The sequence below is a fragment of the Solea solea genome, chromosome 6 (genome assembly GCF_958295425.1).
Source record: "Solea solea chromosome 6, fSolSol10.1, whole genome shotgun sequence".
Taxonomy (NCBI): domain Eukaryota; kingdom Metazoa; phylum Chordata; class Actinopteri; order Pleuronectiformes; family Soleidae; genus Solea; species Solea solea.
In genome coordinates, this window is record NC_081139.1 from 28,176,993 (window position 1) to 28,202,119 (window position 25,127).

At 43.2% G+C, this 25,127-nt stretch overlaps 4 protein-coding genes across 10 annotated transcripts; 3 read left to right on the forward strand and 1 right to left on the reverse strand.

Moving 5' to 3' along the window:
* Window positions 1-47: 47 nt before the first annotated feature.
* On the forward strand, window positions 48-6,152 carry khk (ketohexokinase). Of its 4 annotated transcripts, XM_058632776.1 has the most exons (9): window positions 48-589; window positions 669-785; window positions 1,383-1,517; window positions 1,752-1,886; window positions 2,357-2,429; window positions 2,531-2,677; window positions 2,758-2,846; window positions 3,338-3,495; window positions 5,874-6,152. In XM_058632776.1, exons 1-9 carry the CDS (start codon window positions 492-494, stop codon window positions 5,975-5,977), a joined length of 1,056 nt encoding a protein of 351 aa, XP_058488759.1. In that variant the 5' UTR covers window positions 48-491; the 3' UTR covers window positions 5,978-6,152. The 4 variants fall into 4 exon arrangements, with proteins under 4 accessions (XP_058488759.1, XP_058488761.1, XP_058488760.1 ...); XM_058632778.1 differs by lacking the exon at window positions 1,752-1,886 and having other exon boundaries at window positions 50-589; XM_058632777.1 differs by lacking the exon at window positions 1,383-1,517 and having other exon boundaries at window positions 53-589.
* Window positions 6,153-6,525: 373 nt separating this feature from the next.
* pltp (phospholipid transfer protein) lies at window positions 6,526-24,219 on the reverse strand. 2 transcript variants are annotated; one of them, XM_058631072.1, is made up of 15 exons: window positions 24,098-24,219; window positions 11,799-11,931; window positions 11,620-11,719; window positions 11,392-11,520; window positions 10,852-11,007; window positions 10,452-10,515; window positions 10,089-10,244; window positions 9,829-10,005; window positions 9,684-9,743; window positions 9,113-9,277; window positions 8,939-9,006; window positions 8,814-8,856; window positions 8,587-8,650; window positions 6,975-7,051; window positions 6,526-6,841 (listed from the first exon to the last, which is right to left on the reverse strand). In XM_058631072.1, the coding sequence occupies exons 2-15, from the start codon at window positions 11,923-11,925 to the stop codon at window positions 6,764-6,766; spliced, it is 1,464 nt and encodes a 487-aa protein (XP_058487055.1). In that variant the 5' UTR covers window positions 11,926-11,931; window positions 24,098-24,219; the 3' UTR covers window positions 6,526-6,763. The 2 variants fall into 2 exon arrangements, with proteins under 2 accessions (XP_058487055.1, XP_058487054.1); XM_058631071.1 differs by lacking the exon at window positions 24,098-24,219 and adding an exon at window positions 12,638-12,973.
* ddx27 (DEAD (Asp-Glu-Ala-Asp) box polypeptide 27) lies at window positions 13,232-19,709 on the forward strand. Of its 2 annotated transcripts, none has more exons than XM_058631066.1 (21): window positions 13,232-13,436; window positions 13,800-13,949; window positions 14,030-14,089; window positions 14,167-14,344; window positions 14,713-14,765; window positions 14,839-14,925; window positions 15,189-15,294; window positions 15,370-15,543; window positions 16,348-16,498; window positions 16,583-16,682; window positions 16,773-16,914; window positions 17,048-17,201; window positions 17,325-17,406; window positions 17,494-17,671; window positions 17,906-18,012; window positions 18,134-18,230; window positions 18,496-18,587; window positions 18,765-18,885; window positions 19,202-19,298; window positions 19,379-19,438; window positions 19,514-19,709. In XM_058631066.1, the coding sequence occupies exons 1-21, from the start codon at window positions 13,353-13,355 to the stop codon at window positions 19,530-19,532; spliced, it is 2,292 nt and encodes a 763-aa protein (XP_058487049.1). In that variant the 5' UTR covers window positions 13,232-13,352; the 3' UTR covers window positions 19,533-19,709. The 2 variants fall into 2 exon arrangements, with proteins under 2 accessions (XP_058487049.1, XP_058487050.1); XM_058631067.1 differs by having other exon boundaries at window positions 19,205-19,298.
* Window positions 20,950-24,778, forward strand: tsen2 (TSEN2 tRNA splicing endonuclease subunit). 2 transcript variants are annotated; one of them, XM_058631074.1, is made up of 11 exons: window positions 20,950-21,364; window positions 22,276-22,342; window positions 22,458-22,497; window positions 22,587-22,757; window positions 23,244-23,499; window positions 23,641-23,691; window positions 23,786-23,930; window positions 24,012-24,048; window positions 24,127-24,238; window positions 24,318-24,407; window positions 24,505-24,778. In XM_058631074.1, the coding sequence occupies exons 1-11, from the start codon at window positions 21,194-21,196 to the stop codon at window positions 24,562-24,564; spliced, it is 1,200 nt and encodes a 399-aa protein (XP_058487057.1). In that variant the 5' UTR covers window positions 20,950-21,193; the 3' UTR covers window positions 24,565-24,778. The 2 variants fall into 2 exon arrangements, with proteins under 2 accessions (XP_058487057.1, XP_058487056.1); XM_058631073.1 differs by having other exon boundaries at window positions 20,951-21,364; window positions 22,587-22,793.
* The last annotated feature ends 349 nt before the right edge of the window (window positions 24,779-25,127 follow it).

Below are 25,127 nucleotides of genomic sequence, written 5' to 3' on the forward strand. Positions count from 1 at the left end.
CTGATGCCTTCAGTCAAATAGAAATACACTTCAATAATTCAATAATGTGCATCTGTGTTTACAAATGTTTCAGAAGCTGAAAAATGACATAAAGTCGAAAATATTCACTATTTTATTGACTTTAGAACGACTACATAACAAAGTCTGTGATGCAGTTCCAGGACCATCGACAGGAGACGTGGTCCAGTTCTGCTCTCGTGGACCTGATGATGTTGACGATGGCGTCTATGTAACGACATCAGCAGCTCTTTAATTAAACCTCAGTGAAAATATTAAAGATTACATTTGAACATTTATGTGATTATCCGTCATTGTTTTTCTGAATTTAACTGTTGGTGACGAAGAATCTGCAGTGTCTTGTTGTAAATGAGCTATTTCAAAACAGGTGTAATGACATGAAGTGAACAGAGGGTGGCAGCACAGCAGTGAACATGTTGAACTGTGAGAGGAAATGACGTCAGAGTCCAGAGTGCAGCTGAGTGTGGATCGTCATGGACCAAGAAAACAGAAAGATTCTCTGTGTTGGACTCGTTTGTCTGGACATCATCAGTGTGGTGGACAAATATCCTGAAGAAGACACTGACAGCAGGTCAGTGATACACCTGTGTCAAATGTAGGATTTCATCATGTGTCACTGATGTCTGAACTAATGTGATGGTGTGTGACAGGTGTGTGTCACAGCGTTGGCAGCGAGGAGGAAATGCATCAAACTCCTGTACAGTTCTGTCTCTGCTTGGAGCTCAGAGCGCCTTCATGGGCTCACTGTGTGCTGGACCTGTGGCCGAGTGAGTACCAATCAATACAATCATCAGTATTCACTGTGTTTTATACAGTTTCACTTCCTCACGCTCATGTTCAACTTTCTTTCTTTTCACTAGAAGTCTTTCAAATTAAAATGTCTTTCTTATGTCCAGACAAAAACATATCAAGTTTCCTGTCTTTAATTTTATTTTGAAGAGCAGATGACAACAGTTTCCTGTTTTACTTTTATTTTGAAGAGCAGATGACAACAGTTTCCTGTTTTACTTTTAAAAAAGTTTTATTTTGAAGAGCATAAGTTAACAATTTCCTGTCTATATTTTTTATTTTGAAGGGCAAAGGTTAACAGTTTCCTGTCTGTAGTTTTATTTTGAAGAGCAGATGATAACAGCTTCCCATCTTTACTTTTATTTTGAAGAGCAGATGATGACAACAGTTTCCTGTTTTAGTTTTGTTTTGAAGAACAGACGATAACAACAGTTTCCTGTGTGTAGTTTTATTTTGAAGAGCAGATGATAACAACAGTTTCCTGTGTGTAGTTTTATTTTGAATAGCAGAAGTTAACAGTTTCCTGTGTGTAGTTTTATTTTGAAGAGCAGAAGTTAACAGTTTCCTGTGTGTAGTTTTATTTTGGAGGATTTTCACAAAGTGTCCATTGATGTGTCTCTGGTTTGTGAGCATGCTCAGTGCGTCGCTCCAGCGTCCGTGGTCATCAGTAACGTGAGGACAGGAAGTCGTACCATCCTCCACATGAACAGGTTTGTGTCTCACTAACGTTTGTCTTTCAGGGACGTTGTTGACGTCGTGGTCATGGACGTCGGGTTCCACTGGTGTCCGCTGGTGTCCACCGGTGGCGCTGGTGTCCACCGGTGTCCACAGGTGGCCGCTGGTGTCCGTTAGTGTCAGTTATTGTGCGCTGGTGTCCACCGGTGTTCACTGGTGTCTCATTAATGTGAAGGACAGAGCTGAAATGTCTCCTGTCTCTGGTTCAGTTTCATTATGACAGATTTCTCATTCCGTTCGATCGATGTATCTGCGGTCAGCTGGCAGGTCAAAGGCCAAACCCCGTGTGCGTGTTGTGTGGTTTGTCCGTCCCGTGGATCTCGTACTGTCCTTCTGTCAGACATGTAAGACGACTTCTTAATCAATGACTCGTCGATGTCCATCTTTGGAAAAAAAATCACAAACATTTTGATCTAAACAATAATTTTTTTTTAATTGTTTGTTGATCATGAATAAAAAACGATGTACGAAGACCAATCACACAACATGAACCACTTTTGGGTCTTTTTGAGTCTTTTGACTCTTTTTTGAGTCTTTGAGTCGTGCAGACAAAGACATTTCCTGAAATTTCTTTTTCATAATGACAGAGAAAATTATTCTTTTGTGTTTCTTTGTGTGTCCGTGTGGATTTGGACCGAGCGTCATCCACTGAATGAATTCCAACATCGGGTGTTTGATGAAAACATGAATGCAGTCTGATCACATGATTGTTCTTTTTTTAAATCTTTGATCATTTAATGTGTGAATAAATATTTCATCAGAAATGTTCAAAAACATCATTTTCAACATAAACTCTGATGTCACTTCCTGTCAGGAATCTTCCCGATGTCACAGCAGATGACTTTTCCAAAGTTGACCTCAGTCAGTTCAAGTGGATCCACTGGGAGGTGAGCAGGGCTCAACAGCACTAACCCAGAAAGTTAACTACCAGACAGAGTAGTATTTAGAACCAGGTCAGTGTAACTGTTGAACTGGTTTAAAACTGCAGGGTCGAAACGCTGCAGAGCAGATTAAGATGATTCAGCATGTGGTGAAGTTTAACGACGCGTTACCACGGCAACAGAGAATAAGCATTTCTGTGGAGATAGAGAAGACGAGAGAAGCGCTGTACGAGCTGTTTCCTCATGGTGACGTGGTGAGAGTTTCTCTCTTTAAAGCAATAAGTCACTGCCTTTGATTTGTTTGCTCATGTGTTAATTTCACTGTGTCATTCAGGTGTTTGTTAGTAAAGATGTTGCTCGTCACTTTGGTTTCCAGTCGGCTGAAGCTGCTGTGAGAGGATTGTACCACCGAGTCAAAGAGGGGTGAGACAGTCTCAGACGAGGATCTCTCTATCTGGGCCTGATTTAGACAATCCAAATCACATGGTCTAAAGGACCTGGTCTAAATGACGTGGTCTAAAGCACATGGTCTAAATGATGTGGTCTAAAGCACATGGTCTAAATGATGTGGTCTAAAAGACATGGTCTAAATGATGGGATCTAAAGCACATGGTCTAAAGGACGTGGTCGAAAGAACATGGTCTAAAGGACATGGTCTAAATGATGAAGTCTAAAGCACATGGTTATTTTAATAGACCACACCTCATTTTAAAAGAACATGCCCCCATTTTAAGAGACCACACCTCATTTTAAGAGGCCACACATAATTTTAAGAGACCACACCTCATTTGCTGCCTACACAACGCTAACTGTAGCAGTTAGAAGCTAGCAATGACACTTGGCGAGTGTAAGATATAAGGCAGAGCCCTTTGTGTCCTGTGTCTCTTTCTCTGACTCATCTGTCTGCCCATCAGGTCTGTCCTCATCTGTCCTTGGGCAGAACATGGAGCAGATGCTTTGGGTCCCGATGGCATCGTTCTTCATTCTGATGCTTTTCCTCCTGAAGCGCTGGTTGATACCCTCGGTGCTGGAGACACCTTCAACGCTGCGGTCATCTTCACGCTGTCAAAAGGTAAGACATGTCCAACAGTGAGACAGCTACACAGTGTCCAACAGTGAGACAGTGTCTCTCTCTAATAGTCACTTTTCACTGCTCTCAGATTGAACTGTTGAGGTTCTCCTGAGGGACCTCCTGATTGGCCGTTGGTCATAACAAACACTGTGTTCTTGTATAAAGTGGTTCAAAGTTCACTTGTTGATGATTGATGATTGATTCTGTGGTTGTATCATCTGACTTGTGTCCATCTGTGGTCATTGGACACTTGAGTGAAGACATAAACAGAGTTGTAAATTGGTCACTACAAAGTTTCCACTGATCAGCCTCAGATCAGTAAAGTTGTCTCCAGGTTTGTGAAAATGGAAATGAAGCTTCAACAGATCCAGGAGGAACAAAGCAAACCTTTGCTCTTCAGGTCTGCACAGTTACACAGGATTTGGAACAAGTGTTTCTCAGAGGGTTGTGGTGTGGAACTGTAGAACTATGGGATGTGAGAGGACAAACAGTGCAGCAGGTTTTCAGTGAGGGACCATTTTTATCAGGGTTTCTCCTTTTCCCTGATCCAGTTTCTAAGTTCAATGGTGAGAGTTTGAAGATGAAGTTAAGTTAGCGTCTGTTAGCGTCAAACTGTTTCACAGTTGATGATGAGCCTGTGAGAGCGGACTCGTTTAGTCTGAAGGAGGTGAAACACGTGAACATCACGGTCAATCGATGAAGGTTCAACCCTGCGACCTCGTGCTGGACAAACACATACAGTTGTGTGCAAAAGTGTTTGCCCCCTTCCTGATTTCTTATTTTTTAGCATGTTTGTCACACTTAAATGTTTCAGATTATCAAACAAATTTAAATATTAGACAAAGACAACCCAAGTTAACACAAAATGCAGTTTTTAAGTGATGATTTTATTTATTATGGGGAAAAAACTATCCAAACCATGGACGGCCCCATGTGAAAAGTTATTGCCCCCTTTGTAAAATCATCAGGTCACTGTGGTTAGGGTTAGGGTTTGGAAAATTACTGCCAGACCTATTGAATCAAGAGACGACTTAAATAGAACCTGTCAGACAAAGTGAAGTCGGCCAAAAGATCCCAAAAAGGAAGACATCATGCCGCGATCTAAAGCAATTCAGGAACAAATGAGAAACAAAGTAATTGACATCTATCAGTCTGGAAAAGGTTACAAAGACCTTTCTAAAGCTTTGGGACTCCAGAGAACCACAGTGAGGGCCATTATTCACAAATGGAGAAAACATGGAACAGGGCAACCTTACCATGAGTGGCCAGCCGACAAGAATTACCCCAATAGCGCAGCAACGACTCATCTAAGAGGTTACAAAAGAACCCAGAACAACATCTAAAAAACTGCAAACTGCAAGCCTCACTTGCCTCACTTGCCTAAGTTAAGGTCAGTGTTCATGACTCCACAATAAGAAAGAGACTGGGCAAAAATGGCCTGCATGGCAGAGTTCCAAGACCAAAACCAATGTTGGGCAAAAACAACAAGGCTCATCTCAATTTTGCCAAAAAACATCATGATAATCCCTGAAGTCTTTTGGGAAAATACTCTGTGGACTGACGAGACAAAAGTTGAACTTTTTGGAAGGTGTGTGTCCCATTACATCTGGTGTAAAAGTAACACCACATTTCAGAAAAAGAACATCATACCAACAGTCAAATATGGAGGTGGTAGTGTGATGGTGTGGGGATGTTTTGCTGCTTCAGGACCTGGAAGACTTGCTGTGATACATGGAACCATGAATTCTGCTGTCTACCAAAAAATCCTGAAGGAGAATCTGCGGCCAACTGTTCGTGACCTCAGGCTGAAGCGAACTTGGGGTCTGCAGCAGGACAATGATCCGAAGCACACCAGCAAGTCCACTAAAGAAAATCAAAATGAAGACTTTGGAGTGGCCTAGTCAAAGTCCTGACCTAAATCCTATTGAGATGCTGTAGCATGACCTTAAAAAGGCGGTTCATGCCCGAAACCTATCTAATGTGGCTGAATGACAACAATTCTGCAAAGATGAGTGGGCCAAAATTCCTCCACAGCGCTGTAAAATACTCATTGCAAGTTATCACAAACGCTTATTTGCAGTTGTTGCTGCAAACGGCGGCCCAACCAGTTATTAGGTTTAGGGGGGAAACACTTTTTCACACAGGGCCATGTAGGTTTAGATTTTTTTCCCCTCCCTTAATAATAAAAACCTTCATTTAAAAAACACAGTTTGTTTACTTGTGTTGTCTTTGACTAATATTTAAATTTGTTTGATGATCTGAAACAATTAAGTGTGACAAACATGTCACATGTCAAGGGGGCAAACACTTTTACACACAACTGTAAATCAAAAAAATCAACGTGTGAAAATAAATGAATCATTGTTATTTGTCTCTAGGTGGACGTCTACAGGACGCTCTGACCTTCGGCTGCAGAGTGGCCGGCAGGAAGTGTGGTTTCCACGGTTTTGACAACATCAGTCAATATTTCACACATGAGTGAGACATCGTGAGACATCAGAGGTGTTGGCAAACATGAAGTAATCGATAATAATAAATGATTTACTGATATTACAATCCTAACAATAACAAACCCAGAAAAAAAGCTGCTAACTGATGTGAAACTGAATTCTAACGAGTATGTGAAAGAAAAAACAATAAAGAGTTTATTGATTAAATCATGATTTAATAATGAAATATTTCTGTACCACGAGTTACCATTTACACATATATACTGTACATATACTATATAAATATACTGTACATATGTACATATGTGTATATATATATGTACAGTATATGTGTGTGTATATATATACGTATACATATATATATACCATATATAAATTTACTGAATGTTTTCTGACAGGTTCTTATGTGCATCATAGATTATTATGAGAACTTTGATTTCATCCAGACCAAGGGTTAGATACATGAGGTAAGGGTTAAGTTAAGGTTAAGGGATTAGAGTTACATACAGAACTGTCTCCCAGTGTCAAAACATCTTTGAATTGTGACGTTGAAGAACAAACACAGACTAACATTAACGTTATGATCACAATGTTTAGATTTATTAGATTTGAACACAAACATAAGTCGTCCTGTTGCCATGGTTACAGTACAGACCATAAACAGTTTTATCAGTGTGTATTTACTCTAATATAGATATTGATCCTGTTTGATTTTTGTGCTGATCAGTTATGAAAGTGGGGTTGTCATAGCAACCATACTGTCAGAGGTGTGTGTGTATGTGTGTCTCTGCGTGTCTGTGTGTGTATGTGTGTGTGTGTTAGACGGTGCTGTTTCCTGAGATCATTTCTCTTAATCCTTTGCTGAAGTGCAGATTTGCTCCGATCACGATGAAACCCTAAATGAACACACACACACACACACACACACGTATCTATTGAAACTGCACAAACTAACAAAATACAAAAATATTGTAAATGAATATAACATAATATAAAACATATTATTCCTATAACACTGAACAGACTTACATTGTGATATTCAACCACCTCCTCAATGAAATCCATCCCATCAGCCAACGGGATCTGAACTCCTCTCTTAGTCCAGTCTGAATACACACACACATATTCAGTGTGATCAGATTCAGATTCAGTGTGATAAAATTCAGTGTGATCAGATTCAGATTCAGTGTGATCAGATTCAGATTCCGAGTGATCAGATTCAGTGTGATCAGATTCAGATTCCGAGTGATCAGATTCAGTGTGATAAAATTCAGTATGATCAGATTCAGTGTGATCAGATTCAGATTCAGTGTGATCAGATTCAGTGTGATCAGATTCAGATTCAGTGTGATAAAATTCAGTGTGATCAGATTCAGTGTGATCAGATTCAAATTCACTGTGATCAGATTCAGTGTGATCAGATTCAGATTCAGTGTGATAAAATTCAGTGTGATCAGATTCAGTATGATCAGATTCAGATTCAGTGTGATCAGATTCAGATTCCGAGTGATCAGATTCAGTGTGATCAGATTCAGATTCAGTGTGATCAGATTCAAATTCAGTGTGATCAGATTCAGTGTGATAAAATTCAGATTCCGAGTGATCAGATTCAAATTCACTGTGATCAGATTCAGTGTGATCAGATTCAAATTCACTGTGATCAGATTCAGTGTGATCAGATTGCGATTCAGTGTGATAAAATTCAGTATGATCAGATTCAGTGTGATCAGATTCAGTGTGATCAGATTCAGATTCCGAGTGATCAGATTCAGTGTGATAAAATTCAGTATGATCAGATTCAGTGTGATCAGATTCAGATTCAGTGTGATCAGATTCAGATTCCGAGTGATCAGATTCTGAGTGATCAGATTCAGATTCAGTGTGATCAGATTCAGTGTGATCAGATTCAGATTCCGAGTGATCAGATTCAGATTCACTGTGATCAGATTCACTGTGATCAGATTCACTGTGATCAGATTCACTGTGATCAGATTCACTGTGATCAGATTCAAATTCAGTGTGATCAGATTCAGTGTGATCAGATTCCTATTCAGTATGATCAGATTCAGTGTGATCAGATTCAGATTCAGTGTGATCAGATTCAGTGTGATCAGATTCAGATTCCGAGTGATCAGATTCTGAGTGATCAGATTCAGATTCAGTGTGATCAGATTCTGATTCAGTGTGATCAGATTCAGATTCCGAGTGATCAGATTCTGAGTGATCAGATTCAGATTCAGTGTGATCAGATTCAGTGTGATCAGATTCAGATTCCGAGTGATCAGATTCAGATTCACTGTGATCAGATTCACTGTGATCAGATTCACTGTGATCAGATTCACTGTGATCAGATTCACTGTGATCAGATTCAAATTCAGTGTGATCAGATTCAGTGTGATCAGATTCCTATTCAGTATGATCAGATTCAGTGTGATCAGATTCAGATTCAGTGTGATCAGATTCAGTGTGATCAGATTCAGATTCCGAGTGATCAGATTCTGAGTGATCAGATTCAGATTCAGTGTGATCAGATTCTGATTCAGTGTGATCAGATTCAGATTCCGAGTGATCAGATTCTGAGTGATCAGATTCAGATTCAGTGTGATCAGATTCTTGTATAAATGTAAAATGAAATTCTTACTGTTGATCAAAGGAACCACTGACATTTGAAGCATCGTCTTCAGAGGAGCCTGGAGAGGAATGAGCTGAGAGACAGACAAGTGAGAGACACAGACAGGTGTGAGAGAGACAGACAGACAGATGAGACGGACAGGTGAGGCAGGCAGACAGGTCAGATAGACAGACAGGTGAGAGAGAGACAGACAGATGTGAGAGACAGATAGGTGAGGCAGACAGACAGGTACTCACAGCCAGAGACTCCAGTGCCGACTGATTAGAGAAGATTTTAAACCTGAAAGAAAGAAAAAAACGTGTTTGTGTGTAAGTGTGTGCGCGCGTGTGTGTGTGCGCGCGTGTGTGTGTGTGTGTGTTACCTGCGTAGATCAGCATGAACAGCCAGTCTTTTTCCTTTCATTGAAACTTTTGCATTAAATTTTGTTTGCTGATGAAGAAAAAAAACAAGAAAATCTGCATTAAAGAGTGTGTGTGTGTGTGCATGTGTGTGCATGTGTGTGCATGTGTGTGCGTGTGTGTGTGTGTGTGTGTACCATGGTCATGCTGCTCAGCTGGACAGCAGCTTGCCCTGGGGGCAGAACCATCACCTTGACAACAGCCGTGACATCAACTGTTGCTCCTGATGTTTTAATGTGAGTTTTTGGAGGAGCGTTAACGTCGAGCTGCAGCGAGAACGGAGCGTCCACCAGAGCTGGATTCTACCCATGATGCACCAGGAGAACACAAGTACACTCATAACAGTACTGCACATGACATCACTGTGTCCCCACTGTGTCCCCACTGTGTTTCCACTGTGTCTCCACTGTGTTTCCACTGTGTCTCCACTGTGTCCCCACTGCGTCCCCACTGCGTCCCCACTGTGTCTCCACTGTGTCCCCACTGTGTCTCCACTGTGTCCCCACTGTGTTTCCACTGTGTCTCCACTGTGTCCCCACTGTGTCCCCACTGTGTCTCCACTGTGTCCCCACTGTGTCTCCACTGTGTCTCCACTGTGTCCCCACTGTGTTTCCACTGTGTTTCCACTGTGTCTCCACTGTGTCCCCACTGTGTTTCCACTGTGTTTCCACTGTGTCTCCACTGTGTCCCCACTGTGTTTTCACTCACCATCATCATGATGGTTCCAAAGTACGTGGTTCTCAGCAGCATCTCCAGATCTTTGGACATCTGGAAAAAAACACATGTCACGACTCTATGGGGGTGTGGCCTCTGTATTTGTTGTTGTTTTGTTGTACATGTGTGTGTGTGTGACCTTCTCATTGATGATGTTCATCTGGAAGATTCCGGCTCTGTAGTACGAGAACATCGCACTGTCGAAGAAGAACTCGGACAGAGCGAGATAAACCATTCTGTCGTAGCTGCTGATCACTGGCTCAACGGCACTGTTTACCAATGTGTCGCCATGGTGACTGAGGTCAAAAAACATCCCCTGTGCACACACACAAACACACATGTTCATTGCCATGAAAGGATGATGATGATGATGATGATGATGATCATGAAGTCTCTGACCCTGAAGTTCATGTCGAGGCTCCTGGACGTCACCACTGGATCATCGATCAGGGAATAATCAATCCCAATAAACTGATCGACGTCAGTTTTCACAGGAATCGTCTCCAACATCGAGTTCACATGAACCAAGGCAGCATGATCCAGCGCAGGACAGATCTGAGACCACAGAACCACAGACAGACAGACTGACTGAGAGACAGACAGATCTGAGATCACAGAACGACTGACTGAGGGACAGACATATCTGAGACCACAGAAACAGACAGACAGACTGAGAGACAGAGAGATCTGAGACCACAGAACCACAGACAGACAGACTGAGACCACAGAACCACAGACAGACAGACAGACTGAGAGACAGACCTTTTGGTTGAGGATGAAACGCATCCCTGTCGTCAGAAAAGAGGCCAGAAAATCATAAACTCTCCTGAAAAAAAGATGAAAAACCATAATTATTAGAAACTGAACGTGTGAGTGAATGTGAGTGAATGTGAGTGAATGTGAGAGTGAATGTGAGATAACCAGGTTAATCCCAAACATAACCAGGGTTAATCCCAATCATAACCAGGTTAATCCTAACCATAACCAGGTTAATCACAACCATAACCAAGGTTAATCCCAGCCATAACCGGGTTAATCACAACCATAACCAGATTAACCATAACCAGGTTAATCCCAAACATAACTAGGGTTAATCCCAACCATAACCAGGTTAATCCCAACCATACCTGATGCTTCTATATGAATGACGTCAGTGTGTTACCCGAGCGTTCCGCTGAACTTTGCCCTCATTTTGTTGATCTTGGCGTCACATGTGATGTTATTGATTTTCAGACGTCCTTGGTCGTCTCTGATCAGATTGAGGACGGTGTTGATGTTCACGCCTTCAGCCGACGCGTTGATGTTTCCTGTATCATAACTGACATGAGATCATCGTCAGACACACGCAGTGAAGCGACGCACACGCCGTCTTTCACATGCGTGACAACGTTTCTGTCATTAAAGTAAGAAATCTTAATGTTTACAGTGTTACTCAAGCTGTGTGTGTGTAACACAATCACTTCTATATACATGAGAAAGTTATGATATGAAGATATGACACATGACTTCAGGTGATCACATGAGGCAGGAAGTGAAGACAAGATGGGAGTTTCAAAATAAAACAAGCAAATATTAAAGATAAGAAAGGAAACTGGAAAGAATTCTGCATTCGAGACATATTTTTAGCTTTTTATGAATGGTGTGGACATACAGTGAGTTTATGAGTGTGAGTCATTGTTTATCTTTTGTCAGGAAAACTCACAAGAACCAGTAAAGAATCTGCCGGTGAAAACTCAGTGTGATGGACGAGTTCTGAACATCGAACAACAAACCAACTTCAGGGACGAATCTCAGGTCCGAGTGAGTCAGATTCAGCTCAGTGATCTTCACACTGAAGACAGACACACATCAACAATCAGCTCAGCGCTCTATATATACACACATATGCACATATAGATATATATATATATATTTAATGAAGTATTTATACTCAGTGATGGTGTACTGGAAACGTCCTTCTCTGCCTTTCATCTCTGGCATTGTGATGTTACTAAGTTCCTCTTCAACAAACTTCTGAGTCTCTAACTTCACTGTAAACAAACATACAACAGGGGGCGCTGATGGCACAGTGCTGACTCATGTGAAGCAGGATCAGGTCTCTGTACTCACACATGTCCAGTCCTCTGTCAGTGATACGGATTTTACACCCAGCAGGTTCAGCAGCAGCAAACATGGAGGACACCAAGGAGACAAGAAGGAGGAGCAAGAGACAGGAAGACATGCTGGACAGAGACATGACAACCTAGAAAACACAAGAATCATTCACGTTAATATTTACACAGGAAACAGACAGTCCACAGACTGTCCAACAGTCCACAGACTGTCCATCTCTCCTGTCCAAGTGTCCTCTGATGTAAACAGAAAATTGAGGTCACAGCTGAACTTTCTCAGGCTGTTTAAAAAAACCTCTTCAACATGAACTGAAGTAACCTTTGTTTCTCACACACACACACACACACAGACACACACACACGCTGACAGACACATACACACACACACTACTACCCTTTAATTAAAATACCTCAGCGTGACCTCTGACCTCTGCTGCTGTTTCAGAATCCATTAACATGAACTAAGGAGGTGTGTTCTGTGGGCAGAGCTTAAAACATGCTCATCCTCAGTGAGAGACTTTTAATTAAGACATGTCCACGATAAAAGAGACATGTCCACTATGAAAGAGACATGTCCACTATGAAAGAGACATGTCCATGAAGGAGACATGTCCACGATGAAAGAGACATGTCCACAATGAAAGAGACATGTCCATGATGAAGGGGACATGTCCACAATCAAAGAGGAGACATGCCCATGATGGAGACATGTCCACGATTAAGGAGACATGTCCACAATCAAAGAGGAGATGTCCACGATGAAGGAGACATGTCCATGATGAGATAGAGGACATGTTAGCTCATGTTAGCACCTTCAGTGTAAGAAGTATTACGTACTTGTCCTTTAAGTCACAGATCAGCAGCAGCTCAGACCTGGTCCTGGTCCTGGTCCTGTGGTTCATGAATTCTGTTTCTCTGTCTGCTCTCCCTCCCTCTCTCTCTCTCTCTCTCTCTCTCTGACTCTGACTCCTCCCCCATTCCCCTCCTCTGCACTCCTCACTGTGTGTGTGTGTGTGTGTGTGTGTGTGTTGTCTTTATTCCGTGTGAGGGTTTTCTGGTTCTTGTGTCTTTGTGAGGACCACATCTGGTCCTGGTCTCTCTTCTGTCGTGTGTGTGCGTGTGTCTGTATGCAGTTTGTTGACGTCAGTGTGGTTCCAGGAAAAACTCAAATCTTCTTGGAAGATTGGAAAAAAAAAAAATCACCTCATGTGTCCTTGTGTGTGTGCGCACATCAGACACACACACACACAGATCATTATTATTATAATGAATAATCCCGTTTCATAATCTTTAATGTTCTTTTATCTTTACGTTTGAACTGATTTCATTTTAATTGTGTTTTTGTTTAAATATTGAATAAAAACCTGGTTACATTGTCCTCGTTTTATCTTCATGTATTTGAAAACAACACGTGACATTGTGACCCGGAAACAAACTACACTTACTTCCTGTTTCCGTAAACACGTGTGTGCGCACGCGTATGTGAGTTAGAGCGCTCACGAACCGTGTAAACGACTTTAAACCCGTTTTAAAGTCTTATTTCTTGTCCGCCATGTTGGGAGAATTAGGTTTAATCGGAACCATTCGGGACGAGGACCAGAGTCCGGAAGAACCCGACAGCGAGTCCGAGAACGAGGTGAGAGCGGGAAACAAACGAACAAATATGATGTGATCTGTAACATTAGAGGTTACTGTAGGTGCTGAACGAGCCTCGTTCTGACCGGGTCAGCAACCCGGGTCACGAACCCGGGTCTTCTTGCTGCAAAGGCAAGAATGTTGACCGCTTGACCACCGTGTGGTGAATCCGCAGAAGGAAAACACGTTTGTTTAAATACAAACACTGAATGCACTTTAATGGAACCAATGTCACGAGGTTTAAATCATATTTGTGATTAATTACATGTGATGTCACAGTTTCTAAATCACTGTAGGAAACAACAACAACAACGTGAAACCGTTTAGACTTAACTGTGTGTGTGTGTGTGTGTGTGTGTGTTAGGAAGCACCAATTGTTCTGAAGAGGAAAAAGAAGTTGAACCCTTCGAGGTCGAGAGACTTTAACAGTGACTTTCTGTTTGGAGAGCGAGACTGTCTGCAGCGTGATGATGACTGGGTGATGGCGGACGTGATGAAACAGCTTAAAAACAAGGTGTGTGTATGTCAGGTAAGTAGCCCCGGCCCCTCGCTGTCATCCTCTTAGGCTGTAACGGAAGTGTTGTGTGTTTTCAGAGAAGTGCGACAACTCTGGACCAGAAAATAGACAAAATTAGGAAGAAGAGAAAAGCTGAGGTACGTGCTGAGCATCTACTTCCTGTGCGGCCAGGTGCTACTTCCTGTGCTGAGGTGACATTTGTTTTGGTCCATAGGAGAAGTTGTCTCAGACCGATGTTGGTGACGCTGCTGCAGAGAAGAACCAGGAGGACAATGAAGAGCAACCTGTGAAGGTCACTGAAGATGATGAGGAGGAGGAGGAGGATGAGGATGATGATGAGGAGGAGGAGGAGGAGTTTGATACAAGTGATGAGGAGATTCTCACTAAATCAGGTAAGTGAGTGGTGATTGTCACTTAAAGGGGAATTCTGCTATTTTTGACCTGAGCTATGTTTATAAATGTGGTTTGTTCTTACAAAACATTTCATAATTGGTAGATCGTCATCTCCCAGTCATCTGCGAGTTATTTCCGAGCTGTCTCCGAGTCATCGGCCAGTTATCTCTGAGTTATCTCTTAGTTAGCTGTGAGTCATCTCCCAGTTATCTGCGAGTCATCTCTGAGTTATCGCTTAGTTAGCTGCGAGTTATCTCCGAGTTATCTCTGAGTTAATATCAACAAATGCTTGGATTGTTATCGTTAGAGGTTTGTTTTCAAGACTTTTGAGGACAAAATATTAAAGGAAAGTTATTTTTCCTGTTAGACGTCCTGAGAGAGAAGGAACGTCGAGGGAAGAAGAGGAAGACTGCAGAGGAGGTGATGATGGGACATGATGTCTTCACAGGTTGCTGTGTCTGGTTACCATGGTAACAACTGTCTCTGTGTTCAGGCCGCAGAGTCGTTCTATGAAGACGCGTCTCAGTATGATGATCAGCTGACCTTTGATGACATGAACCTGTCCAGGCCCATCCTGAAGGTAAAACACCTGAAACCAAATGATCCACAGATCAGTGGATCATAGGTTGATGTTCACCAGTCCTGGTACTAACCTGTTTCCTCAGTGAGCCAATCACAGCTGGATCACTAAGTACAGGCCTGAACTTAACTAGTCACATGGAAGTGTTTAATCCTTGGACCATTTATTCAGTCCAGTGTAGCAAAACTGTAACAGTCCACTGGAGGGCGGTGGTGCTGACTTCCTGTTGTTCTTGTTGTTGACTTCCTGTCACATGTCGACAGGCCATCACAGCTCTGGGCTTTAAGCAGCCCACTCCCATCCAGAAGGCCTGTGTTCCGATCGGTCTGCTGGGCAGAGACCTGTGTGCCTGCGCTGCTACTGGGACAGGTAAACCAGGTTCTACTGGGACCGGGTCATGGTGCTGGGACCATATAAACTAACTTGAGATTTTTTTTCTCTTAGGGAAGACGGCGGCCTTCATGCTTCCAGTGTTGGAGCGCTTGGTTTATAAACCCAGGATGTCCCAGGTGACCCGGGTCTTGGTTCTTGTTCCCACCAGAGAATTGGGAATCCAGGTTCACTCTGTGGCTCGCCAGCTTGCCCAGTTCACCTCCATCACCACTTGTCTCACTGTTGGTATGAGAGTTTATGACAGACTTGTTTTTGGTTCTGGACTTTATTGTTTATTAATTGTTGGTCGACTGAAGCCCTGAAATTTCAACTCAAAATCGACTCGCCGATATTCTGAAGATATACTGTGTCATTTCACTGTTCAGTGTGTGTGCGTGCATGTCCTCACACACACATACACACACTGAACACAGGAGCTCAGCTTCACGGCTCACACACTAACAGATGCTGCAGTCAACGATTATTTGACTAAAACATTAAAATATGCAAATTCTAAACTCAAAACAGACAAGTTAGCTTAGCATTTTCATATGATGACCATGTTAGTAATTGAGCTGTGATATGAAAACTTGCTGGAAAATGTCTTTGACATGGATGTTAGAGGACGACTGACTGTAGCTCAACATTAAAAAGAACCACTGGACTTTCTCTGGTGTTCTCTGAAGACACATTACATTACATTACATTACATTACATGTCATTTAGCAGACACTTTTATCCAAAGCCACTTATAAGGGAATTGAGTACAACCTGCCAGGGGTGGAGTTGAACTTCTTAACCACTGAGCTACCCCCATCCCCTGCTGGACAAGCTGTTACCAGTGAAATATAGGTGCTCTGAAAACACCCCCATTAGCACTTCGCACATTCCTCCACTGTAGGACTGTATGAAATTAACACGGCAAAAAGTCGACCAATCAGAATTTGAGTCGAACCAGAATGTATGGACTCATAAACCGACCAGTTGACTGGGACTTTACAGCCCTACTGGACTTGGGTTCTTAGGTGACCTGCTTTGGTTTAACTCTAGGTGGCTTGGACCTGAAGTCTCAGGAAGTAGCTTTGAGGGCGGGGCCAGATATCCTGATTGCTACACCAGGTCGACTGATCGATCACCTCCACAACACTCCGAGCTTCGAGCTCACGCACATCGAGATCTTGATTCTGGACGAGGCTGACAGGTAAACACTGACACCTGCAGGCAAGGAGGCATAACAGTCGCCTGTCTGTCTGTCTGACCTCACCTGTCTGTCTGACCTCACCAGGATGCTGGATGAGTACTTTGAGGAGCAGATGAAGGAGATCATCAGGTTGTGCTCCTACAACAGACAGACCATGTTGTTCTCTGCCACCATGACAGACGAGGTACACGCTCAACTCACAGTTGTACCACTTGTATCTCCAGGATGTGTCATGTGACTGGTTTTTAAGAGTGTCATATGACCTGTATTCCAGGTCAAGGACCTGGCAGCGGTTTCGCTGAAGCAGCCGATCAGGATCTTTGTCAACAGCAACACTGACGTGGCTCCGTTCCTGAGACAAGAGTTTGTCAGAATCCGACCGAACAGAGAAGGAGACAGAGAGGCTGTGGTGGCAGGTGAGTAATCAGACTACTGAGTAATCAGACTACTGAGTCATCAGGCTACTGAGTCATCAGGCTACTCAGAATAGTGAGTACGGAAAGATGATTGTTGTTTCTGTTATTTGTTCTTATTGTGTTGTTGTGGTAGCTCTGCTGACCCGGACGTTCCAGGATCATGTGATGGTGTTCACTCAGACGAGGAAACAAGCTCACAGACTGCACATCCTGCTGGGTCTGATGGGACTGAAGGTCGGGGAACTGCATGGAGAACTGAGCCAGAACCAGAGACTGGAGAACCTCAGGTACAAAGAACCTCTGGTTCATACACACAGAACCAGAGACTGGAGAACCTCAGGTTTATACACACAGAACCAGAGACTGGAGAACCTCAGGAATGTTCTGACCTCATTGTCATTGTTTTTCAGACGTTTTAAAGATGAACAGATTGACATCCTGGTGGCGACGGATGTTGCAGCGAGAGGTTTGGACATTGATGGAGTAAAAACAGTGAGTCATGGTCCTGTGGATTCCTAGGTTCTTGTGGAGATACTGTGGAGTCACCACATGTGACTGAACGTTGAACTCTCGTCTCAGGTGATAAATTTCACCATGCCGTCCACCGTCAAACATTACGTCCATCGAGTTGGACGCACAGCGAGGGCTGGACGCACCGGTCGCTCGGTGTCTTTGGTCGGAGAGTCGGAGAGGAAGATGTTAAAGGACGTGGTGAAGACCGCCAAGAACAGCGTGAAGGCTCGAGTCCTGCCACCAGGTACACACACCTGAGTCTGTCCTCTGTGGGTAGTTCACCTGAGACTGGTTAATTCAGAGATCCTGGTCATTGTCACTAGTTAGCTGTAGGTTGACTTGCTTGAGTTAAGTTTAAGATGTTTCAACTTTCATCTAAGAGGCTTCTTGAAAACATGTCTCTGTCCTCACTGTGTCTCTGACCTCACTGTGTCTCTGTCCTCACTGTGTCTTTGACCTCACTGTGTCTCTGTCCCAGATGTCGTCCTGAAGTTCAGAGATCTCATCGGTAAACTGGAGAAAGACGTTGATGCTGTGACAAAGCTGGAGAGAGAAGAAAGAGAACTGGCTGCGTCTGAGGCAAAGGTGGACAAACCTGAACACACGAGACAAACCTGAACATATGACATACGTTATATCATAGTCTGGCTTCATAATATTATGACGTCAAAATCCAGTGGTGATTTCTTTTATTTCCTGTCTTTAGTTGAATGTGGCTCAGAAGCGTCTGGATGGCTCCGCCTCTTCCTTTCAATCACAAAGAGATTGGTTTCAGACTCAGCAGGAAAGAAAACAGAGTCGCAGTGAGTTGAAATTTATGTCTTCACAGAGACATGTTTACTCATGTTGTCTTTGTTGTCTCTCATCTTGTCTCTGTTGTCTCTCATCTTGTCTTTGTTGTTTCTCATGTTGTCTTTGTTGTTTCTCATGTTGTCTTTCATGTTGTATTTGTTGTCTCTCATGTTGTCTCCGTTGTCTTTCATGTTGTCTCTCATGTTGTCTCCGTTGTCTCTCATGTTGTCGCCGTTGTCTCTCATGTTGTCTCCGTTGTCTCATGTTGTCTCGCAGTGTCTCAGGCTCTGCAGGATTATGATCTCGCTCTCCGAGGGAAGAAGAAGAGAAAGAAGTTTGTGAAGGACAGCAAGAAGAAGGATCTGACGGTAAAATCAATAATCACTGATTTAAAAACAGATCACATTAATCTGATCTCATCTGCTGTAGCTGTTGAGGTCAAGTAAATAAAGTTGGTTAAATTAAACTACACTTGATTTTCTCTGATGTTGTCTGTGATGTCCTCTCTTATGTCCTCTGTGATGTCCTCTCCGATGTGTCCTCAGTGTGACGAGCGCGCTCAGTTCGAGATCTTAAAGGCTCAGATGTTTGCTGAGCGGGCGGCTAAGAGAGAGAGACGACCAAAGAGAGCGAGAGCGATGCCTGAGGACGAGACGCCGACCAAAGGTCAAACATCAAAGTCTTATGTGGATATATTGTCTTTGAGTCGAGTTTATAGAAACTTTGTCCTCCACATGCCGTCACGGGGTGACAGGGTGAAAGACGGCTTCACACCCTGGACGGGTCACCTGTCCATCACAGGGATAAACAACCATTCACTCACTGTGTAGACAACTATTTCATTCCTGAGTCTGTCTGTCTGTCTGTCTGTCTGTCTGACCGGCCAACAAGGTTCTAGACTGATGGTTATGTCATCCCCTGTTGGTATTGTGGACACATGTGGACTTGACGTGTGTGTGTGTGTGTGTGTGTGTCTGTGCAGCAGCCAATCAGAAAGCAGGAAAAGGAGGAAAGAAGTCGGCGTTTGACAAAGAGTTGACAAATACAAGCAAGAAGGCTCTAAAGAACTACAGAGGAGGGTGAGTCTGTCTGTCTGTCTGTGCACACCTGTCTCACCTCTGTGCACACCTGTCTCACCTCTGTGTGTGTCTTGTCACAGGCCATCCTTTGCTGACAGGAAGCGTCTCGGTTTAAACAGGAAGTCTTCTGGCGGTTCCAGGTGAGGTCTACTTCCTGTTTTGTCGTCCATGTTAAACAGAGTCAAGATGGCCGACGCTCTGTTCTGTTCCATCAGGTTCAAGAAGAAGAAGTGAAGATGGTTGACTTCGTCATCATCATCCCAGTTGAACATTGTTTTTGTCTTTTATTCAAAGAATGTTGTAAAAATGAACCTAAATGTTAGCAGTTATTTTCTTTGTAAGATTTAATGTCACAAAGTTTGGACAAAATCACAAACCAAATAAAAAGAAATAAAGAAGTTTAATGATTAACTTGTACTTTGATTTTCTCACTGTATTAAAGTTATCTTATAACAAACATATACTTTTGAATGGGTGATCTAAAGTGAAAATGTGGTCGGAAAGTTTTTCTCTGAGGTTTTTAGGGCCGAGTATAAAAGTTTAAAAGTAGAAAGTTACAGTTGATCCAGTACTTATGTCTCTGAGACAACCTGATTTTTTTTTATCATCGATAACTATATCTGTGTGTCATTTGCATCACAATGAAAGTATTTGTTGTTATTTCTAATAATGTTTCCTAAAGGAAGCAAAAGTATAGGCCCGAGCACTGAGCCCTGTGGAACTCCACAATTAACTTTAGTTTGTAATGAGGCTTTATCATTAACATGAACAGACTAGAATCTATACGATAAGTATGATTTAAACCAGCAGAGAGCAGCACCTGTGATCCAAGTCTGCTCCAGTCTCTGTAATAGATGATAAATGATGAAGATCTAACAGGACAAGAGACTAGACCATTATCTGAGTTACTAACTTTAACTAGTGCTGTTTATGTTTCACACATTCACGCAGTCACATTCGTACAGTAACACATTCATACAGTCATACATTCATGCAGTCACATTCATACAGTAACACATTCACACAGTCACATTCATACAGTAACACATTTGTAAAGTCACACATTCACACAGACGCATTTGTACAGTCACACATTCATACATTCACACAGACACATATTCGTACAGTCACACAGACACATTCATACAGTCACACATTCACACAGACACATTTGTAAAGTCACACATTCATACATTCACAGTCACACATTCACGCAATAACACATTCATACATTCAAACAGTCACACATTCATACAGTAACACATTCACACAGTCGTACAGTCACACATTCGTACAGGCACACATTCATACATTCACACATTCATACAGTAACACATTCACACACACATTTTACAGTCGCACATTCATACATTTACACATTCATACAGTAACACATTCATACATTCACACAGTCACATTCATACAGTAACACATTCACACAGTAACACATTCATACAGTCACACATTTATACATTCATACAGTAACACATGCATACAGTAACACATTCACAGTCACACATTCTCACAGTCACAGTAAATTCCTTTCAGCTGCTTTGGTTCTTTTTCACAAAGACAAACAATTATGTTGTTATAGACGATGGATGGTTGATTGATAGATGGATGACCGAATGGATTTTACTGACGTCATAGACACGTGACAAACGGGGGAAGGTGGCGTCTTCACACGGACGTTTATTTTTGTGACACTGTAGCGTCCGACAGCAAAACAAAGCCGACCAGAAAGTTTGCGTTAACTAGCAATAATTAGCGATAACTAGCGGCAACTAGCGTTAACGCAGTGATCGAAGAGGAAGCTAACACTTTAGCCTCTTAGCCACATAAACATTCCGGATCAGAGGACCACAGGAGGTTCCGGTCCCGGCTGATCCTCAGACATGCTGGCGGAGTTTCGGGCTCCGCGGAGGAGGAACCGTGTTCATGAGGAGTACGAGGCCCCGCTGCCGGTGACTCAAAGCCCGGAGGAGAGGAGCGACTTCAGGGCAGAGCTCATCAACCAGCACGTGCTAGTCCGTAATCCAGACCACATCCAGAGGATCTACAATCAGGTCTGAGTTCATCCACATCACCTTAAACCAGGTCTGAAATAATCCACATCACCTTAAACCAGGTCTGAAATAATCCACATCACCTTAAACCAGGTCCGATATAGTCCACATCACCTTAAACCAGGTCCGATATAGTCCACATCACCTTAAACCAGGTCTGAGATGATCCACATCATCTTAAATTAGGTATGAGTTCATCCACATTACCTTAAATCAGGTATGAGTTTATCCACATCACCTTAAACCAGGCCTGAGATAGTCCACATCACCTTAAACCAGGTCTGAAATAGTCCACATCACCTTAAACCAGGTCTGAGATAATCCACCTCACTTTAAACCAGGTCCGATATAGTCCACATCACCTTAAACCAGGTCTGAGATAATCCACATCATCTTAAATTAGGTATGAGTTCATCCACATTACCTTAAATCAGGTATGAGTTCATCCACATCACCTTAAACCAGGTCTGAGTTCATCTACATCACCTTAAACCAGGTCTGAGTTCATTCACATCACCTTAAATCAGGTCTGAGATAGTCCACATCACCTTAAACCAGGTCCGATATAGTCCACATCACCTTAAACCAGGTCTGAGATAATCCACATCATCTTAAATTAGGTATGAGTTCATCCACATTACCTTAAATAAGGTATGAGTTCATCCACATCACCTTAAACCAGGTCTGAGTTCATCTACATCACCTTAAACCAGGTCTGAGTTTATTCACATCACCTTAAATCAGGTCTGAGATAGTCCACATCACCTTAAACCAGGTCTGAGTTAATTTACATCACCTTAAACCAGGCCTGAGATAGTCCACATCACCTCAAACCAGGTCTAAGTTGATTCACTTTACCTCAGTTGAAGTTAAACCAGGTCTGAGTGTGAACAGGTCTTTTTGTTCTTCAGGGTTATTTTGGGAAAGGCATCCTGTCCAGAGCAAGACCAGACCACAGCATCTCTGACCAATGGGAGCGTGAGTCCACACCCACACAGTGACCACGCCCACACAGTTACCACACCCACACAGTGACCTCATCAAAGATTTGGTCCAATCAACTGACATCACCTGTTTCCCATTTCTTTTACAGAACACAAAGGTTTGTGTTTACCTGTCGTCTCACAGTCCAGGTCAGTGACATCACAGCCTGTCTGTTCATATGATGACATCACATCCTGTCTGTTCATATGATGACATCACATCCTGTCCTCTTCCTCAGGTATGAGGAGAGGCTGAAGTGGGCAGGAGCAGCTCTCTCTGCTCAGGGATTGGATGACGAGGCTGTCAGTCAAATCCTAACCAAACTCTCTCAGCCTGTGGAGGCGGAGGATGTGAGGAGGGAGGGACCTCAACCAGAAGGCGGAGTCTGTCCACACACGAAGAGGCTGAGGTCAGAGGTTGAGCCAAAGGCCAAGAGATTCTGCAGGTTCAGTGTTTCAGAGAATCTTTAAACTGGTGACGTCACACAGACGCATGAATCAGTGAATCGACAAGTCAGTGAATCAATGAATCAGTGAGTCAGTGAATCAGTAAATCGACGAATCAGTGAATCAGTGAGTGAATCAATGAATCGGTGAATCACTCTCTGTCCACAATTCAATGTTATTTGTAAAGCGTGAAATCATAACAAATATGATCTCAGGTCACACAACAAGCAAACACTAGGGGGCAGTGGAGAGAAGAACCAACACACATGTGCAGCATCTGCCTCGACTGGCTGGGGTGAAAGGAAAATGGGGGACAGATGAGAGAGACCCTAACCACTGTCTGTCCTCTGTCTGTCCTCTGTTTGTCCACTGTCTGTCCTCTTTCTGTCCACAGTTAAAATCATAAATGTTTTCTGTGAATTGACCTGATCTTTATTTTCTAATCTCAGGTTGGAATCACAAGATCTGAACCTCAGTTCAGACCAGGACCCAGACTCCGATCCTGACCCTGGCTCTAACTCTGGCTCTGACTCTGATCCTGATCCAGAGCCTGTGGTTCCAGGTCCTGGTTTTGTCCTGGTGGACTGTGATGGGGATGTGAGATCCACTGACTCTGAGTCCAGATCTGGTTCAGGTCTGCAGGTCCGGGAGCTGCGGCACAATCCGGTCTCAGTATCAGAATATCTGCAGCTCAGTGTGGAGGAGGTACGAGACACTGCTGCTTAAAGGGACAGTTCTTAAATAACCCTGAACTGTCCCTTTAGTTTCATAAATAAACTGATGTGACGATCAGAGTTTGACCTGTCCTCACCTGTCCTCACCTGCCTCGTCTCTCTGAACTCACAGGCCTTTTTCCTGGTCTACAGTCTGGGCTGTCTGTCTGTCCACCTGCACCAGGTAACTGTCCCTCTGTTTGTCCACCTGCACCAGGTAACCGTCCCTCTGTCTGTCCACCTGCACCAGGTAACTGTCCCTCTATCCTCTCTTTCAGGAGCCACTGTCAATCATCCAGCTGTGGAGGACGTTCCAGTCACAGTGTCCTCACTTTATCAGCTCATATGCAGCCTATCATCACTTTCGCAGTAAGGGGTGGGTCCCTAAAGGAGGGGGTGGGGCCAAGTATGGCGTTGACTTCAGTAAGACACACACACACACACACAGTTGTACAGTTGTTCGATTGTCGTAAACGTCTCAGTTTGACTGAACTTTGTTTTCAGTGTTGTACAGGAAGGGCCCACCTTTCTACCATGCCAGGTAACACACACGCATGCACACACACACACACTCTCTCCGTCTCTGTCACCTGACTCTGGCCCCGCCCTCTCGTTGTAGTTACTCTGTGGTTGTTGAGCGTGTTGATGATGCGTTCAGGGACACAGCGCTGCGTCCGTTTTCGTGGCGTTCTCTGGCGGCTCTCAACAGGATCACGGCAAACGTCTCCAAGGTAACTGGACTGAAGAGGACACACCTGACTGTGGACACACCTGACTGAGGACACTGAACAGTGTGTATGTACTTTACAGGAGCTGATGTTGTGTTACATCATCTATCCAAGTGACCTATCAGAGGTGGAACTAGAGTCACCTGACTGTCTGAGCAGGCTCAAAGTTCAGGTAGCACACATACGCACGCACAAACAAACAAACACACACACACACACAAACACACACACACAGAGGTTAATGTTGGACATGTTTTTTCTTTGAACAGGAAGTGATGGTCAGCAGATGGGTTTCCTCCAGAGAGCGAGCGGAGCAGGACGACATCTGATTGGCTGACAGGAGGAAGTGATGACATCACAGTGAATCTAATATTAAACAGACTGATGACATCATCATGGAAATAAAAAAGCCAGTGAGTTGCAGTTTTTATATTATTGACTGCAACACTTTGATCACTAGATGGTGCCGTTTACCTTTGTTTGAGCTCAAGAGATTAATGAAGTTACTTTTTCTTCACAAAATAAAGATGACGTAAAAGAAAAGCTTTGATGTGGACACGTTTTCATTGTGTGGACACTTTCTTTGTGTGGACACGCTTTCCTTGTGTGGACGTGTTTGGACACATTTTCATTGTGTGGACACGTTTTCATTGTTTAGACACGTTCTCATTGTTTGGACACGTTTTCATTCTTTGGACACATTTTCATTGTGTGGACACGTTTTCATTGTGTGGACACGTTTGGACACGTTTTCTTTGTTTGGACACGTTTTCATTGTGTGGACACGTTTGGACATGTTTTCATTGTTTGGATACGTTCTCGTTGTTTGGTCACATTTGGACACGTTTTCATTGTGTGGACACATCAACAACGTCCTCTTCTATCAGTTAAT

What these genes read in the sequence shown, in the direction of transcription:
- khk (XM_058632776.1), top strand. Translation starts at nt 492, where the DNA reads ATGGACCAAGAAAACAGAAAGATTCTCTGTGTTGGACTCGTTTGTCTG. An exon ending in TGTGCTGGACCTGTGGCCGA is followed by an intron (nt 786 to 1,382) that starts GTGAGTACCAAT and finishes TCCTGTGTGTAG; the next exon opens with TTTTATTTTGGAGGATTTTC. An exon ending in TACCACCGAGTCAAAGAGGG is followed by an intron (nt 2,847 to 3,337) that starts GTGAGACAGTCT and finishes TCTGCCCATCAG; the next exon opens with GTCTGTCCTCATCTGTCCTT.
- pltp (XM_058631072.1), bottom strand. Translation starts at nt 11,925, where the DNA reads ATGTCTCTGTCCAGCATGTCTTCCTGTCTCTTGCTCCTCCTTCTTGTC. An exon ending in TGACAGAGGACTGGACATGT is followed by an intron (nt 11,720 to 11,798) that starts GTGAGTACAGAG and finishes GTTTGTTTACAG; the next exon opens with TGAAGTTAGAGACTCAGAAG. An exon ending in TTGGAACCATCATGATGATG is followed by an intron (nt 9,278 to 9,683) that starts GTGAGTGAAAAC and finishes CATCATGGGTAG; the next exon opens with AATCCAGCTCTGGTGGACGC.
- ddx27 (XM_058631066.1), top strand. Translation starts at nt 13,353, where the DNA reads ATGTTGGGAGAATTAGGTTTAATCGGAACCATTCGGGACGAGGACCAG. An exon ending in CACCACTTGTCTCACTGTTG is followed by an intron (nt 15,544 to 16,347) that starts GTATGAGAGTTT and finishes GTTTAACTCTAG; the next exon opens with GTGGCTTGGACCTGAAGTCT. An exon ending in GGAAAGAAAACAGAGTCGCA is followed by an intron (nt 18,231 to 18,495) that starts GTGAGTTGAAAT and finishes GTTGTCTCGCAG; the next exon opens with TGTCTCAGGCTCTGCAGGAT.
- tsen2 (XM_058631073.1), top strand. Translation starts at nt 21,194, where the DNA reads ATGCTGGCGGAGTTTCGGGCTCCGCGGAGGAGGAACCGTGTTCATGAG. An exon ending in AAGGCCAAGAGATTCTGCAG is followed by an intron (nt 22,794 to 23,243) that starts GTTCAGTGTTTC and finishes TTCTAATCTCAG; the next exon opens with GTTGGAATCACAAGATCTGA. An exon ending in CCACCTTTCTACCATGCCAG is followed by an intron (nt 24,049 to 24,126) that starts GTAACACACACG and finishes CTCTCGTTGTAG; the next exon opens with TTACTCTGTGGTTGTTGAGC.